The following is a 16,284-nucleotide window of genomic DNA, read 5'->3' as shown; positions in this document are numbered from 1 at the left end:
ACATCTTATTAAAGTACTGGCCCAAAGGCTACCTCTGCATCTGCTCACCTGACAGAAGCTTAGTGCCATGGCCAATACTGCTTTCTCAGAAAATCCAGACCATTAGTTACCAACAGTGAAAGTAACTCAGTGCCTGTGCTTACTCTTCTACTCCTTCCAAAAAAGATTATGAGCTTTTAAGGTTTAGTAGCGTTTTATAATCTCTTCTATGTAGCAGTTGATGCATAAAGACAGTAGAAATTGATGCTGCACTGCACTTAGATCCAAAGCTTAAACTGTTAATCTTACAATAAACAATGACTTCTATAAAAATGTTCTTAACTGGCTGGGGTATCTCAGATATTCAGTGTCACCATACATTTTTGATTAAACAAGCTACACAAGGATGGTGTGCTTGGGGCAGTGTGTACCATGGAAAAACTGCTCTGCCAATGCTGCAAAATGCCTAGATAGGATTCGGGAGCAGTCCAGAGTTGCCTGTCATCTTGGGAAGGTCTCCTGACACACCAACATATGTGAAGGGGGCTGTACAGCTCCCAGGCAAAAGGTGACTTGTGTCTGGATGGCTTAGAGACCAAGTAGAGGAGCTGAGGTATCCATGTGGGTACTGGGCCATATTTAGCTTCCCACTGAATGAGAATGGAAAGAGACCACACACCTTGCCTCATGCTTATGGTGGACACTGCATTTATGGAAGGAAAAACTAGTTTTACTCCATAGAAAATTTTGCAGTTGTGCTGGTTTTAGTTAGAATAGAGCGAGTTTTCTTCATAGCAGCTAGTGTAGCGCTACATTTTGGATCTTCCTTGAAAGCAGGGTTGATAATTAAAAGTGAATAATAAAATCAAATAATTTTATTCTCTCCCCTATCCTGCTAATGGGGAGATTGTTTGCTGACTGGGGTTAAATCACGAGATAAACTGTGTTCTAAAACAAGTTTTTCTGTAAATTATGGTGACTTCCAAACTTGATCTTCTGTCACAGTCTATTCCTTCAAAATTAATTTTGCCAGACTTCAGAGGAGGTGGGATCTGTGTTACCAGAACTATACCACATCAGAGGAGTCGCAAAATTCTTTTTTACTCCAGTAACGACCAACTTCAGCCAGGGTGACAGGGTGAACAAACCCATGTATTGGGCAATTTCCTAACTGCAGCATCATAGCATGAATTACCAAATATAATGGGTATACTGGGAATGATACCTTACTGCAGGCAAGGGAGGCCCTCAGGGAGGCCGGCGCTGGCCGCTCGGGAAGGAGGACTGGCCGGGCCCCGTCAGTGCCACCAGAACCGCGGGGCTCGGGCGGGGCTCCGCTAGTCGCTCCTTTGTCCTGTGGCCGCCCGGTGAACCGAGAAGGCCCCTCTTGCGGGGTCACGGAGGTGTCTTACGGAGTTTTTACCCCGGCGAGGCTGGCGAGGAGAGCGCTGGGGCCGGGTCAGCGACGTCGCACAGCCTCAGTCCCTGGCGGGGCGGCGGTGCCCTCACGGCCTCGCTGGACGCTGCGCGGGGCACAGGCCTGAGGGCTGAGGGGAAAAAGCGCGGCCCTTCGAGGGAGCCCTTCAGCACAGCCTCGTCTTCCGCGGCCGAGACCCGCCAAGCAACGTCTGGAAAGCACGTGCTATGCAAAGGGGCTGAGGGAGCTGCTCTTGTTTAGTCCCGACGCGATCCGCGTGGACCTCATCGCTCTCTGCAACTACCTAAAGGAGGCTGCAGTGGGCTGGGGGCCGGTCTCTCCTGCCGCGCCCACAGTGCGGGGACCAGAAGAGATGGCTTTAAGCTGAGACGGGGCATGTTCTAGTAGTCAGGCAATGGAATAGGTTGCCCAGGGAAGTGGTTGCGGCACTATCCCTGGTTGTGTTTAAGAGGAAGAGGCCTCTGGATGTGGCGCTGGCTGATATGATTTAGAGGTTTAGGGGTGATTGTGGTGGTGCTGGGTTGACGGTTCGACTGGACGGTATTGAAGATCTCTTCCAACATCCATGACTCCACGATTCTATACCCCAATGATTCTCTAGCTCCGCGATTCCACTCCCGCTCCTCGTGGCGCGGGGCGGGACCCGCGGCGGCTGTCGCGGGAAGGGAGGGAAGGGCCACGGGGCCCCGCCCGTCAGCTGTTGCTGCCCGGGCCCCGATTGGCGCCGCGCGGCGCCGCCCGGCCCCCGGTATAAGGCGGTGGCGCGGGCGGGGAAGGAGCTCCTGCGGCCGCGGCGAGGCTGGTGGGTGCTTTGGGGCTATGTGGGATGGTGACCGCGGGCGAGCGATCTGGAGGCGGGGGGAGGCTCGGCTCCATGCGGGGCGAGTGTCGGTGGGGCGGGCAGGGACCCGCGCTAGGGTCGGGCCGCCTGAGTTCCCCCCGAATTCCCCCGCCCTGGGCCGGGGCCGCCCGTTCTCGCTCTTTGTGTAAGCAGCGGCCCACGGGAGGGCCTGCGCTCAGCCCTGCCGGGCTCCGAGCGGTGCTGGGCGCCCCGCAGGCCTCGCGTGGGCCCCGTGGGTGACGCGGGGCTCCCCGGCCCGGGCGGCCCGTGCCGCCTCGCTGCCTGGCCCCGGGGCTCGGCCCCGTCTCCTGGCGGTTTGCAGCCGCCCTGCCGTGATGCAGTCACAAGGCGATGTCTCACGGATCGTCGGCGGCTGCTCGGGGTGGGCGCCGGGCTCCTCTCGGCTGGAGAGGCTCGTTCCTGCTCGCCCAGTGTGAGGAGTTCGGTACTTGCTGCAGCATATGTCCAAACCGACCTTTATGACAATCCGGGAGTTTTCGGTAACGCAAGTTGTTCAGACTGAATGTTGTTCTTTCTTTCTCTGAGTATCTGCAGTATACGGCGCCGTCTCATGCTCTTCCTTTTCTTGACACAAATGTAGGTATAGACATTACACTTGTCAGTAGATGTTGCCTTTGAATAAACGTAAAGAACTTGAAACCACTTCTGAGACTCTTGCTTGATTAGCAGGCAGGTGAAACAGTAAGGGTTCTTTCCCTGACAGCTTGTGCCAGAAGCCAGTAGTTAAACACGATTATGTCATTGGATAGCCAAAAGTGAAAGGCACTCAGGATGTGTAGCAGCTAGAAACCAATGTGATGCCTCTCCACAGGGTAAGAGCGAGAAGGAAGACTTGCCAGACAAGATCCAAAACCAGTGTGACCTTCACCTTTCTAATACGGTGACTCAGAAACACTGCGTAGAGGACTCCTAGCCAGAGCTGTTTGGTCAAGGTATGTGACTGACTCCTGGCATGCTTGCTGTCTAAAGATTTGAGCTGTATATACTCTGTTTGACTGTTAGAAATCTCGGGTGCTGTGTAGCTGCTGTTAGACAAAGCCAATTAAAAAAAACAAACAAAAACCCAAAACAAAACAACACATTTGGAGAGCTACCTTGAATCTAAATAAAAGAAACTTGTTTTTATCAGCAAACTTAATGATGGTATCTCAGTAATTTTTCTAATATATCAAAAATTAAGCTATGCCAGGGAATATATACAACATACTTCTTCTGGTAATGGAATATCAGAAGTGACTCTTATGATGTCAGGACAGACTTTTCATTAGAGCTCTGTGTGGATATGACACTGACAGATAAAAATCTGGTGTCCGGCAGATGTTTTCCCAGCCATGCAATTGCCTAGGAAGTTAACATGGTCTTAACACTGTAAGCCTGTTTCCAGTTCTGCATTAATGGGCTGACTTGCCTGATAGGCAGTTGCAGCATAAACCTCTTCCACTTGCTGTGCTGCTGAGAAAGTGTCTGCTCTTGCAACTGTTGTCGTGTCTGGAAAACGTCTTAGACTGCTATTTTCTCATCTCTCTATCTTGCTGTCTTTTGTAAACTACCAACTTCTGTGTGGTTTAGCTTGATGCAAAGCTTTAAAAGTGATTCTTGATTAAGTCTAAGGTACCACTACACCTCACGTGGGAGCTAATTGCTGTTTCAGCCAATGCTGTTGGTATCAGCTTTTGTTCTAGAGTATCTAACAGTTGCCTGAGTGCTAAGTTCTTGGAATACTGTCCACAGCTAATTAGCCACAGAAAAGCTGTGTTCTTTTATTCCTCATCAAAACTATAATAAGGGTTTGGAAAAGATGATTTGCATTGAAGGTTTCTACTGAACAGCTCTCTGTTTCTAAAATAGCCTCTGGCAAAGCCCTGGCTTGTGCAAGGTAACTTGGCACTATCAGGAGGTGGTATTAACTGGAGTTAATGAAGAATAACAGTGATGCCATTTTTAATGTGCAAGTGGTGAAGCCTGCACCCTTGTATTGTAAAGGCCTTGCTTTGGGTGGGTGCTGTATACACTTGTGTGCCAATGGTAAATGTACAGCACTGATCTTCCCAGTGGATTCTCCCCTTGTATTCCACTGGCAAGAAGGATGTTACTGTGATGAGTATGCAGCATTCCTCTAAAGGGATTTTACTAACAGAAACAGGAAAAAGCATTTATCACAATTAGAAGCATGTTGATTACAAGCTGCTATTGGAGGCTTTTTAACTAAACAGTTTTTACTGATTAAAAAAAAAAAACAAGCTGAAGGTCACTGATAATTTTATTCTCATTTCTTTACTGTGCTTCATTTAACTTACTTTAGGGTGGAATACTATAATACAGCACAGTAGGTGCCACCCCCATCCACCCCCAAAAAAAGCCCAAATACTTGAACCTTGAGCATAACTGCTTGATGAGGACTTCAGTATGTCTGGGTGAACTATATTAAATTTGCTTTTGAAGCCTCTTCCTATAGCTTTGGCTCAAATGGTAGCAGTGAAACATGCCTGCAGACATTGACAATACTGAACTTAGCAGCATAATGCCTGTAATAATGAAAAACTTGGTTTAGAAACTAATTCCAGTCTTGCACCACATTTGTCCTCTAGCAGCCTTCTGCAATTAAAATTGCCTGTTTGTCCTTTAGTTATAGCTTCTGAATTGGATAATAAAACTTCATAAATGAATTTCTGAGTAGAAGCTGGTATTAGGCAAAAAAAAAAGAAAAGTAAGTTACTTATGGAAAAATGGTTTCTAGCTGATTTTTTCACTGCTTGATTGCTGTAAAAACTGAAATAGGCTATTTGCAGCTCATACCAGTGATCTGACTAATCTTGCTAATGAATAAATATGCTCAGATGCTTGATTTGGTAACAAGTGTGGTGGGAAGGGACATATCTCTACAAGTGCCACCAAATATATATGGATGGTGCTGACAATCCCTTTGAAGATCAGGAGTTTACAGCCTCCAGCCTAATATCTTCCAGTATAAGTGATTAATGAAGGCAGTGCTGCTCCTGGTATAATCATAGGGGCTTTTTAGCTCAGATATGCTTTAAGGGGAAAGTGAATCTGAACTATTTGTGGCCTTTAAATCAGTTTAAGGGGATCTACAAAATGCAGTATTTCCCCTCTCAAGATGAGGAATATGGAGTCAGCTTAATCTGGATTCCAATCAGTTGCTGGTGGAAAGAATAGCAAGGTTGGAGTTGTGTGTCCAGAAAATAACACAATCCCAAGGCTTTTGCTAGAAGTTCCTACAGTTACAACATGCAAATGTACTCTGCTAAGGGTAGAACTAAGACTGCAGGAGAACTTATCTGTAGCTGTGCAGTGATCTAAAGCCACAAAAATTGCAGTGTGAGCTAGCAATAACTATAGCTTCCAAACTACCTAAAGCTACTGTCACACACTATTAACTAGTTATTTGTGCCATCTGTACAGATGCTTAATACCTGACTTTATGTAGGGTGCTGGCTCTCAAGTCCCTGAGTAGGAAGAGGGTATGCCTGAAGGAATGATGCTTACACTTTGTCATTGAGAAGTGAAGTTCTTTGGATTCTAAATCAAATAGAGAACATTTGGAATTTTAAAAGTAAAAACGTATGGATTTGGCCAAGAAAGATCTCTAAGAGGAATCTGTAAGTTGCTGTGTTGCACTTGAATTTGGACTTAAAATTGTCTAGTCAGCTTAAGTCAGTCTTGTGCATCCTGAAACAAGATTGCTGGTGATCCTGAAACAAGATCCTGGTGATGTGCAAAGTTTCACACTTTATATAGTGGATGCTGTCTACCCAAAGACTGGCAGAGGGGGTATCATCTGCAATAATTCCAACTACAAAAAACTGTTTTCTAGTAACTGCTTAATATAAGGCTATGTACTAACCCAAACTGCTGGAGAGGAACAGTAGGCTGTCACTGCTGCTTGCAATAGTGCAAGATGCAGAAGAGGCCTCAATGTGGTCATGGAGTGTCTGCAGGAGAAGCAAGGTAACCTATCTTTTAAGCTGATGCTGTACTGTTTTGGCTGGATCAAACTGTACTGCTCTTTAGACAAGCCCTGAGGAGAATGAACTACATGAAAGTCACTCTTAATCACCCTCAGCTGATCACCCTTGTGTTGAATAAGCATTGCAGAACCAAGGTGATTATGGCAAATCATATACTTCTCTGGCTGCAGTGAGCACACAGCCCTGCTGAGGGTGTGTAGTGTGGTCAGGTTTGCTTTTATTACTTAGGAAAAATTGGGTCTGCAGAACTTGTCTGGTTGTATCAGACAAGCTATTGATTGCTGTAGTTTACGGGGCTGGAAATGTAACCAGAGCGTCTGCAAGTTATGTGATACAGGGCTCTAGTAACACGTGCTGAACTCTGTAGTGGAGGTGTCCTTGCTGAAATGGTGATACACATGGGTCTGTCATTCCATGAGACAGACATCAGGGAACAAACTTAAGTCTCTGGCTTGAGCTGTGTTGGTAAGGATACTGCACTGTGATTGCCTTGACTTGTGTCGAAATGTGGATGAGGCTTTTGGCACGGTGAGTGACACTCACTGTAACCCAGTGGTCCTGGCTCAGGGTGGGTTAAGACTGATTTCTCCTGAGGGGTTTTTGTACAAAGATGCTGTACTTGCAGCTGAGACTGCAGCAGTGATAGTGAGGAAGAGCCTTTCCTGGACAGGTGTATGTGACCTTCAACAGACTGGCAGCCAGAAGATACTCCTGTTACCCCACTGCTGGTCAGTGGGTACAGGTGAGGAGAAAAGCACATGTGCCTTAGAGATGGCCTTAGAGCCTCTAGGGACTGCATCTTTTGTACCTTAAATGGCAGTACTGAAACCTAGTCTGCTTTTTGCAGTAGTACACAGGTAAGAGATGTTCCTGGGTAGGACTGGCTCTAGTCCTTACTATAAAGTTTGTGTTTTGTTGAAGAGTTGGGGTAATAGGAAAGAAGCAAATCATTAATTACCTTTTATGTCCTAGTTTAAGGAAGAAAAGTGAAGCTATCAGCTTTGTAAACAGTAACTTTGAAACTTAAGACTCACGTGACTTTTTTAAATAGGGTTGTGAATTTGAAAGTAGCAAAAGACATTACCTATATATTTTTGTCCTGTTCAAACTACAGGAAACTAAGGAAGTCTTGGAGCTCTTCAGGTTTCCTGCTGCAGCCTCTCTTCCAATTCCAGCTGCAGTCCCAACAGACTACCTTTCTCTTATAAGTTTTAAAGCCACCAAGAGGAGCAGAAGCTTAAAATGTTATTTCCATTGTGCTTCATTAGTCTTAAATACAGCTTTACCTGCTTTTTATGAAAAAAAGCAACAGATGTTTTATGTGCTCAATGAACAAACAATTACCATCTACCCAGCCCTTGTAAGCAGACCAGTGTTCTGGACAGACTTAGAGTAATGCATTAGCACTACAATTACCTTCACAATTAGCTTACCAATCCTGGAATTGTTAGTATATAATAAGGATGTTTGTAAATTAAATTTTAAAAAGGGCTAGACACTCAAATATACTGTTCCTATAGGATTCCTTAAGGAAAAGTAAAGGTAGCTGAATTGCTACCTTGTCATGGATTTGAGATTTTACTTGTGATACAGCATTTGTACCAACAATCTTAAATCCCCCTCTACTAAACTCTATGAATTCCATGGATCTTTCAGTCTTGTCTTGCATATCCTAGAGCAAATTGTTACCCCTTAGTAGGTTGTGTGCTATCTCAAGCATGTCAGGAGCCAAAATATGGTTCTGTGATTCTGTGACTGAGCAGCATACAGCACTGCAGTGCAAGAAGATCCACATGCCCTTGTGGAAGAGTGCAGTAAAACTGCACAAGTTCATTATTTATTTTTAACCCTGTAGGAGTTTGAAGATGCATCGAGACTGATAGTGAGGACAGAGCAATCTCCTAAAGAAGAGCACAGCCTGAACTATTGGCCATGTCTATCACAGATCACAGCCCCACCACCGGAGTTGTGACTGTCATCGTTATCCTGATCGCCATCGCGGCTCTGGGAGCCCTGATCCAGGGCTGCTGGTGCTACCTGCGGCTGCAGAAGCTCAGCCAGTCTGAGGATGAGGAAAGCATTGTGGGTGAGGGAGAAACCAAAGAGCCCTTTCTGCTGGTGCAGTACTCTGCTAAAGGACCCTGTGTGGAGAGGAAAGCAAAGCTAACTCCAAACAGCCCTGAAGTACACAGCTAACTTGGAGCAACATGTGCAGATGGACTATATGCTCGTGACATGTGTAACTAGCAGAAGCATTTCAATACTGTGAAGAACTTGGTCATGTGCACATTACTCATCAGAAAACACCCTGATGAGAATTAAATAAGCTTTGTTTGCAACTGCATGCACTGAGAGGTTGCACTTTGCATCGACTGCGTATCCTAATTCCTCTATGGCAGGAGCTGACTCGCCTGGTGTAATGTCCATTGCTGGCAATGGGCACAGGAATATACTGTGTGAAGAGACTACTACTGTTTTTTGTTACTTGAATGTTTAGCTGAGCCTATTTTGATAGAGCTACTACTGTAATGTGAACTACTTCAGAACTGTAAACTGTATATAGCTGCCAGAAACTTCTTGCTTTGTGTTCTGTAGCATATGGGAATATGATGCAACTACATATAATACACAGGGGACTCCAGACCATCAAAACTGAATCTGCAGTTAAAACTTTCTTCTGCTACTAGATTGAGTATGCAAATACTAAGTCAGAACTCATCCTTTAAGCAGTTTATTGGGCTGATGCAGAGTACTTAATTTGAAAAGAAGGGATAAGCCTTCAGTAATATGCTGAATGAAGAAACATAGGAGCTACAAGAAAGGAAGAGTTCCTTTAGCTGCAGCTATGTTGGTTAAGCTTTTGGCTGCTAGAACTGAGTTCTGTGTGTAGCTACTGCAAGGAAACTGCCATTTTGATGGGTTCCAACCTGGGAACTTATGATGGATACTGAACCCTCAGGGAATGTCCAGAAGGTTTCCAGGTGTTTGAAATGGCAGTAGAGCAGGCTTGTCTTCCATAGGCCAGTCTGTGTGCTAAAACTGCAGAAGTGTTTACTTAGCAAAACTGGCTTAAGTGCAAGTAGAATGAATTCTTCCTAGAACCCTGGTTTGTGTACTTAGGGTGTATGTTAACAGCCTGTTACAAAAAGGCATTTTAGTCTACAGCCAGACAACTCTAGAATTCAGTTAATGTACCTTGTATATAACTTTTGGTTTAACTGTTCTACAACAGGAGAAGTTTCAGTCTTTTCTACTGTTGATAGGGACAAGGTTATTGCTGGTCAGTTTGTAAAAGCTTTTAGCTAGCAATGGCCAAGTCCTTCCAGATAACATGCATTTCCTGCTCTGTGCTGAAGTTCAGCTATGGGAACTGTAAAAAGGTGACGAATGGGAAGTTCTGGACTGCAATGGTTTGGGGGGGAGGAGAAGGAACAACACTGAGCAGCCAATGGCAGCTTACATATTCCAAAACTGTGTAGGCACACCTGCTTAGAGGTCACTGGCCTGTTTTCTATTACTTGATACATGGCCTCCTTTGCATACTGAAATTTTTAAACACTTAATTGCCTAGCCTTAATTCCAGAGGAAGCATTAGACTTGCTTCTTGTACCTGTACATATGGAATTACTTAAGGCCTAGCAAGCTTGCTTGACTATATGCAAGACAAGAACTGTCTAGACAAAAAGTCGTCCCCTTCTTCTACACTAAGATGTTGAATTGCTTTGTTAGTGGTACATTTGCTTTTTTAAAATTGAAAGCTGTCATTTGAAGCAAAAGAAATGCTGTCAGAAGCAAAAAAGTAGCAAAAAGCTCCTGCTGTTGCCTTTTGAGTACAACATATCGGGTACAGCTGGTAATGTTCTTACCCTGACACATGCTTTTTAAGATACTGCTCTCAAGCGATTTGCATGTATAGTCAGACCTGTACACTTAAATTGCTGTATTTGACATGTCTTAAAAGCAAAGAAAAAAAGATTAATTCAGTGAGACTTCCTCTAGTTTTCAGTAGAGAACGTTCACACACAGCTCTTGTGGTTTCCAGACAGTCAGAATACCAGTATACAAAAGTGATACAAAGTGCTGAAGTTCTAGGACAGAACAGTAGTTGCAAGATGACTTTGTCCATTCAAGTTTACTGATTACACAGATGAAATACCTATTTTAATTCAGCAAAGAGAATGCAGTGTAAAGGGCAAACTTCAGAAATTATGGAAAAGTATAAATCAAAGGTCTGATTTTCCTTCTAGCAGCTGTAAGAGAAAACTAGTGAAAACTAACTGGTCCTTAGTCAGGGGCAGCAGTGTACAGCGCCTCTACAAACCAGTATCTTTAATTTAAATGGATAGGTGTTTGCAAGTTAGTGCAATAGTAAAGTGCAGAAAGTGTTTTCCATTCTTTTCTTAAGATGGGGCTATCTAATAAGTTGTTCAAGTATACAAAAATATTCCATTTGATTTTTCTTTTTCCAGATCATGTGGGGGAAGAAGTCTTTATTTACAATGAATGTCAATAAAATTTGCATAAATACCTACCCAATACTGCATCATTTGACTTTGTGTAAGAATTAGTCTGTCCTATTTCCACTACTGTGCTCTGTCTCTATGGTATCAATATTATCAATCCTTTTTTCCTCTAAAGCAGCAGTAGCTGTTGAAAGTGATATATCATTATCTTCAGAAAGTGTTTGCTCAGATTGAAGGGATTCTTTAATTTCGTCTTTGCTTTGTAGCTTTCCTCCTCTTGATGCCACCAGAATTCTCAGTAAAGCATTTTCTTTAAGGAGGTTTTCTGATGCATCAGCTAATTCTTGAAGCTTTTCAGCCATTTCTAACAATTCTTGATTCTTCTGGTCATATGTGGCCTGTAACTGCTCACTGTGGAGCTGCAGAGTCTTGTGCTGCTTTTCCAGTGTGTGTTTTTGCTGCTGTAGTCTCTGCTCCTCTCTCCTGGCTTCAGAAAGCTGTGCTTCAAGCTGGTCATGGGCCTGATGAAGGGCACTGATTTCTGATCTTAACTTCTGAATTTCTCTTTCTAAGTGTGAGATGTGTCCTTGCTGTAGAACTGACTCTTTATGTAGGCATTCTTTGGTACAAGGCTCTGATGAAGAAAGACTTGAGTGATGTAAAATAAATTTCAGGAGATTAGGAAGGTTAACTGAAAAGTCTTCAGGGAACTTCACACTTTGCTCCTTCCTAGAAGGACAGAACAAGTTAATAGTAAAATACTCAGGGAGATTAAGGATAATTTTACCTAAGCATGTGCTGTTCAACTTGATACGTTATTTTTTTATCAGGTTAAGTACAACAGCTAGGAGATACCTAAACTCATGTAATAAAAGATAAAGCACACAGATTTTCTTCTGATGAACATTTTTTCCTGTGTTCCAGTCTGGGTGCTGTAAGCATCTCTGCATGGGACTGGTATTTGAAGAAAAAAATTCTATTAAATCTCAGAAAATACATTTTACTCTTAAAAAATGATCATGAGTTATGAGCTTCAAGTACATAGGGCAGCATCACTGTGAGATCAGAGCACAGTGCCATTAGTCTCTGTAACTGAAGGATGACATTTAAATGTTCCTAAGTCTACATATATTATTAGAATTTAAGTCCAGGTATATAAAGCTATCCCATGTGCAATGACTATTTGGAACCTGTTTTCCTGGAAGCAGTAGCTTAGTGAGTTCCAGCACCTGAAAGCCATGGCAACTGAGCTCTTTAAAAGACTAAGTCACTTTAGTCAGAAGTAAGGCCCTTTTGCTGTTAGGAAAAAAAAAACCAAAAACAAAACAACTCTTTACTTGTTCCTCTTACTGTTTTGTCTTTACTTCAGAGGTGATGAAGGAAGCAAACCAAACAAGGGTTTTCTGTTGGTGCTTTCCCCCCTGAAGCTGTGAATACTAAGCCCAGCATATTACCAGCAGGTAAGCTTCCTTGCTTTGTGCAACAGCAACAGGGCAAGAGAGGCCAAGAACAGCAAGTACTAAATTTTTTCAAGACTACCAGCTACTAAAAAATACTGCCTCCAGCTGTGACAAATGTAACAATTACTGCCCTTTGTGGACCCTGTGCACACATATGAGGCTAAACTGTCCTCTAACGACTAGACTGGAACTAACACTTGCTCTTCTGTTTCTGAACCAGTTCCATCTTCATCCTTTCACTCAGCATATAACACAATTTCACTTCCTCCTGCAGCACAGCCACTTCCACCTCACTCTGTACAACTGGGAAGCCAGCTAATAGTTTAACAGTTTGGATCTGCTCCAGCTTTGCCAGTTAGCAGTTATTCTCTCTTTGCTGAGGCAGCCATCAAAACAAGGAAGAAAAGCTCAGTTTGCTTCCCTCTGGCTGTCAAATTCATGACTAGAGTAATGGTAAGTAGCACACATTCAGATATGAGTTAATTACATAAGCGAGAAAAAGGACAGAGAATAAGCCCAAACAAAAATGATAGCAAAGTAAGCAAGCCAGATTCAAGTATAATGTCTAAAGCCTCCTAGTACTCCTGTACAACACACACCACAAGCAACTTTTGTGTCTCCTTGCATGACATTACGTCCTGAATTGGTTACAATGTGCATCTGGAACAAGGGAATTCCTCCTTTACCAATTACACTTCCCTCAAAAATGCCTTCTATAAAATCCAACTCATAAGTATGTGGGATATAAAAACATTTAATTTCATTTACTGAAAACTACTTACTGTACATCACGTAGAAGACAAATACCATATTTTATCAATAATTCAAGAACTTCAGTCAGATGAAGCTCCTGCTTATCAAGATTAAGCTATTTGTGGCAGAGTGAGCACCATGAGTTTTCCTCCCCTGCAGACTCCTGCTGATGGACCAAGTTACTCTTGTAATTACCATCAGCAGCTGCTCAGCTGACTATCAGTTCCCATCCCAGATTAATGAATCATGACATAATTTAGGCAAAAAATAGTCTACACTAAATCAAAATTGACTCATATTGTGGTAATGTTTTACTACATCATCATCCATTTTTATTGATCAAAACCACAGCATGTATCAAAGAAGCTAAAAGGCTATTTAAAACAAATAGCAGAACAAAATATTAACAGCATGTGGTGGAAAGAAATTGAGAACAGTTAATTTGCAAAAATTGTCTCCTAAGGGAAGTGGGTAAGAAGCTGCATAAAAAGCCCTAATATGAGGCACTTTTATATTCAAGATGAATATATGACTACTCTAGTAGTGCTACAGGTACTACAAAGACTATCAGATCCTAATTTTCTTGATTACCTACATGCAGCAAAATATAAAAAAAAAACAGTAGAGAGGAAAACCAGGAGGGGAAGTAATGCCTAGAGGTAAGGTACCTTAATAAAACCAGCTGGAGCATTACAAAATAATCTTAATAAAACTACTCAGTCTGTCCCTCCAGAGACTGCCTAGAGCATTACAGAGGCTGAGACAAAATCAGTACCTATGAAAAGAAATAGGGAGACCATCAACTGGAAGCTGGGGTAGCTCAGAACTGATAGAAACAAAACTTTCTGTACTGGATTAAAACATGAAGAATGGCAAAACTTAAGGTACAGGTTTAAAGATTTTGTGGTAGGTAACTGCCCAGTACTAAGAGACTGAATTCCCATTTGCTGATGGTAAGACCCCGTGAGGGAGAAGAGTGGAAATCTGTGAGTGTTGGTTGGGTTATTTTGTTACTTTGCTGGTCATTTTTTTTCATAAGAATATGCATAAAGTAAGAATGCATATATGGAAATTAATTACTCTTTGGCTTTTTTCTCTATTAAGACATGTAACCAGATAATTACTGCAGCTTAGTAAAATGGAAGTAAAAAATTCACAGGGGAAAGAATTATATTACCTTTGATGAGGAAAAAATAAAATGGTTGGGAGACGGTCTGTCATAAATTCCCAGGGAAGGTCATTTCGAGTCACATCAATTCTGTGGGGAAGAGACACACTGATGAAGAGAACAAGCAAATGAAATGAAAATCTGCATTTTCTTGTAAAACGCCATTTTAGGGACTGGGAAGAAGGAAATTTAAGTATCTGTGAAATAAAGTCTAAATGTTTCTGCCAGAAATACACTGTGCATATGAGTCAGCAGAATTAATTACCAATATTCAAGATGATGACTCTCAGTTTGACAAATATGTGTGTGTTTTTTTCTCTAGAAAAATACATTCAATACTGCAACTGCTCTCAACCAGCAATTAACCCCCAGTTGCTCACTGCGTACACACAGTGCACACATTCCTTCTGAGGTAACTATGCCAAACATGAGACAAGTTATTTTTAGTCATTAATTTGTTCCTCAGGTACATCTCTTAATATTGTCCCCTCGAGTAGTTTTGTTAGTAAGTGATTTTGCTTCTTCCAAGGACAAGCACATTCTTAAAGCTTTTTTTCCTAAAGCTGTGAGTAGAAAGGAACACTTGGTTCAACTGTTTGCTTTTGTTTTCTTCTGCATTTTAGGGCTTCTTTTCACAAATCAAATTCTTAGTAATTACAAATTATTATAGAACAAAACAGACAATTGCATCAACTGCTCTGAAAATAATGGAGCAAAGGAGAGAACTTCAAAGTCAGGCAAGAGAATGGGTGTAGCCTTGAGAATAGCATCACATCTGTGGCAGTAAAGCCACAATTATAAACATGAGATGAAAACCCAGATTTTAAATTAATTTATATTTTCTCTACATCCCATGCTGTCTCCTGGAGTAAGGTCAATCAGAATCAAATAAAGATGCAATCAGAGCAAATGTTTTAAGTATTTATGCATCATACACATGAACAAGAATGCTTCAGTTGCACAGAAACATTAATAACCCTGGAAACACCACAGAAAACAATGTATTTTTTACATATATTTAAATATATATATTAAAATATACATTACACACATGCATTTATAGATATATTTCTGTGAACTGGTTTGGATGAGATAGAGTTAATTTTCTTTTGCATAGGATATAGGTTGCCATTTTAGATTTGTGATAAAAACGGTGTTGCTAACAAATATATATATATACAAACAACATAATACTATTTGCTACAAATCATCACAAAGTTATGGATTCACTTCCTGAAATTAGGAAGTTTCAAGGTTAATTGCAGAGTTTAAAATTTTTTTTAATAAAAGTGGGTAACTACGGCAGTGAGATTGAAAACCACCGAATATATATATAAAGGAATACATATATTCATTGTTTTGTGTATATACAAAACAATGCATTCAAAGATAAATTAAGCAGATTACAATCACATCTATATTGCACAGTTGTAGGGAGAGAAAAACGTACTTATTTTCTAGGCTGATGACCTCAGCGATCTTACATTATTCTGGAAAGATGAAATTAGAATCTTTTTACCTTGCCACAGTGAAACTGTCAGGAGGCAAAAGCCGAGCAAGTTGAATAAAGATGTGATTAAGAGAAGCACAGAATCCACACCACTGTGCATAATACAGCAGCAAGACATTCTAGAAAGTGAAATGGAGAAGAGTTTGATTACTTATTGGAGGTAATCTGCAGAAAGAAGGACTAGTTTTCACATCATCTTGCATGGGAACTCTTGAAATGTGAAAGCAATTTTTTCCTAATATTAATGAACTTGATTGTAAGTTATTCACTGCTGCTCTCTGACTACTGAGTTAACACACACACAAATTCTTGGGGAATTCTCTTTCCATGAAGACAAAATGAAAATATTATTTAGTTTAGGATCATTCCCTTTAAGTGAAAATGCACCAAACTCTACTAGACTTCCCAAGATTCTTTTGCAGTCTTAAATTCCTATATATATAACATTGACTGTACACTTCATATGGGGGAAAAAAATTACTTCTGCTTTCTGCCTTTAACTGGCAAAGCAGGGGTTGGGGCTGCTGGAAACCAACTGGAGATACAGACATTCATGCAGACTTGATGGAAAGCTTTTGAATTCTTACAAAATACCATATTTTATGTCACAAGTAAGAAAAGCGTATCAATATTAACACCCCCTCCTTAAAATCTGTGCCATT

The 16,284-nt window shown here is 41.8% G+C and overlaps 2 protein-coding genes across 7 annotated transcripts in view; one reads left to right on the top strand and one right to left on the bottom strand.

The window, feature by feature from the left end:
* The first annotated feature begins 2,121 nt into the window (after positions 1-2,121).
* The window catches only part of SNN (stannin), a 15,972-nt gene continuing 1,809 nt past the window's right edge, over positions 2,122-16,284 (top strand). Inside the window, exons 1-5 of one of the 4 annotated variants that reach the window (XR_008841633.1) lie at positions 2,122-2,219; positions 3,091-3,211; positions 8,124-12,191; positions 12,466-12,644; positions 14,435-14,524. Coding sequence is in view for 1 of the 4 variants with exons in the window: in XM_056503728.1 (XP_056359703.1) it covers positions 8,201-8,464 (264 nt within the window). In the remaining 3 variants the exon portion in view is untranslated. Of the gene's footprint in view, positions 2,220-3,090; positions 3,212-7,382; positions 12,192-12,465; positions 12,645-14,434; positions 14,525-16,284 lie in introns of those variants that run through there. The other 3 variants (XR_008841632.1, XR_008841634.1, XM_056503728.1) reach the window with 3 other exon arrangements.
* The window catches only part of TXNDC11 (thioredoxin domain containing 11), a 25,845-nt gene continuing 20,299 nt past the window's right edge, over positions 10,739-16,284 (bottom strand). For all 3 annotated transcript variants that reach the window (XM_056503725.1, XM_056503727.1, XM_056503726.1), the window contains 3 exons: positions 15,632-15,741; positions 14,122-14,202; positions 10,739-11,460 (listed from right to left, as the gene is read on the bottom strand). In XM_056503725.1, coding sequence (XP_056359700.1) covers positions 10,833-11,460; positions 14,122-14,202; positions 15,632-15,741 — 819 coding nt within the window. In that variant the 3' untranslated portion in view covers positions 10,739-10,832. The remainder of the gene's footprint in view (positions 11,461-14,121; positions 14,203-15,631; positions 15,742-16,284) is intronic.

Source organism: Oenanthe melanoleuca, chromosome 14, assembly GCF_029582105.1.
Source record: "Oenanthe melanoleuca isolate GR-GAL-2019-014 chromosome 14, OMel1.0, whole genome shotgun sequence".
In the NCBI taxonomy this organism is placed as follows: domain Eukaryota; kingdom Metazoa; phylum Chordata; class Aves; order Passeriformes; family Muscicapidae; genus Oenanthe; species Oenanthe melanoleuca.
The sequence above is the reverse complement of the archived record's forward strand: the minus strand, read 5'-3'. Positions and strand labels throughout refer to the sequence as shown.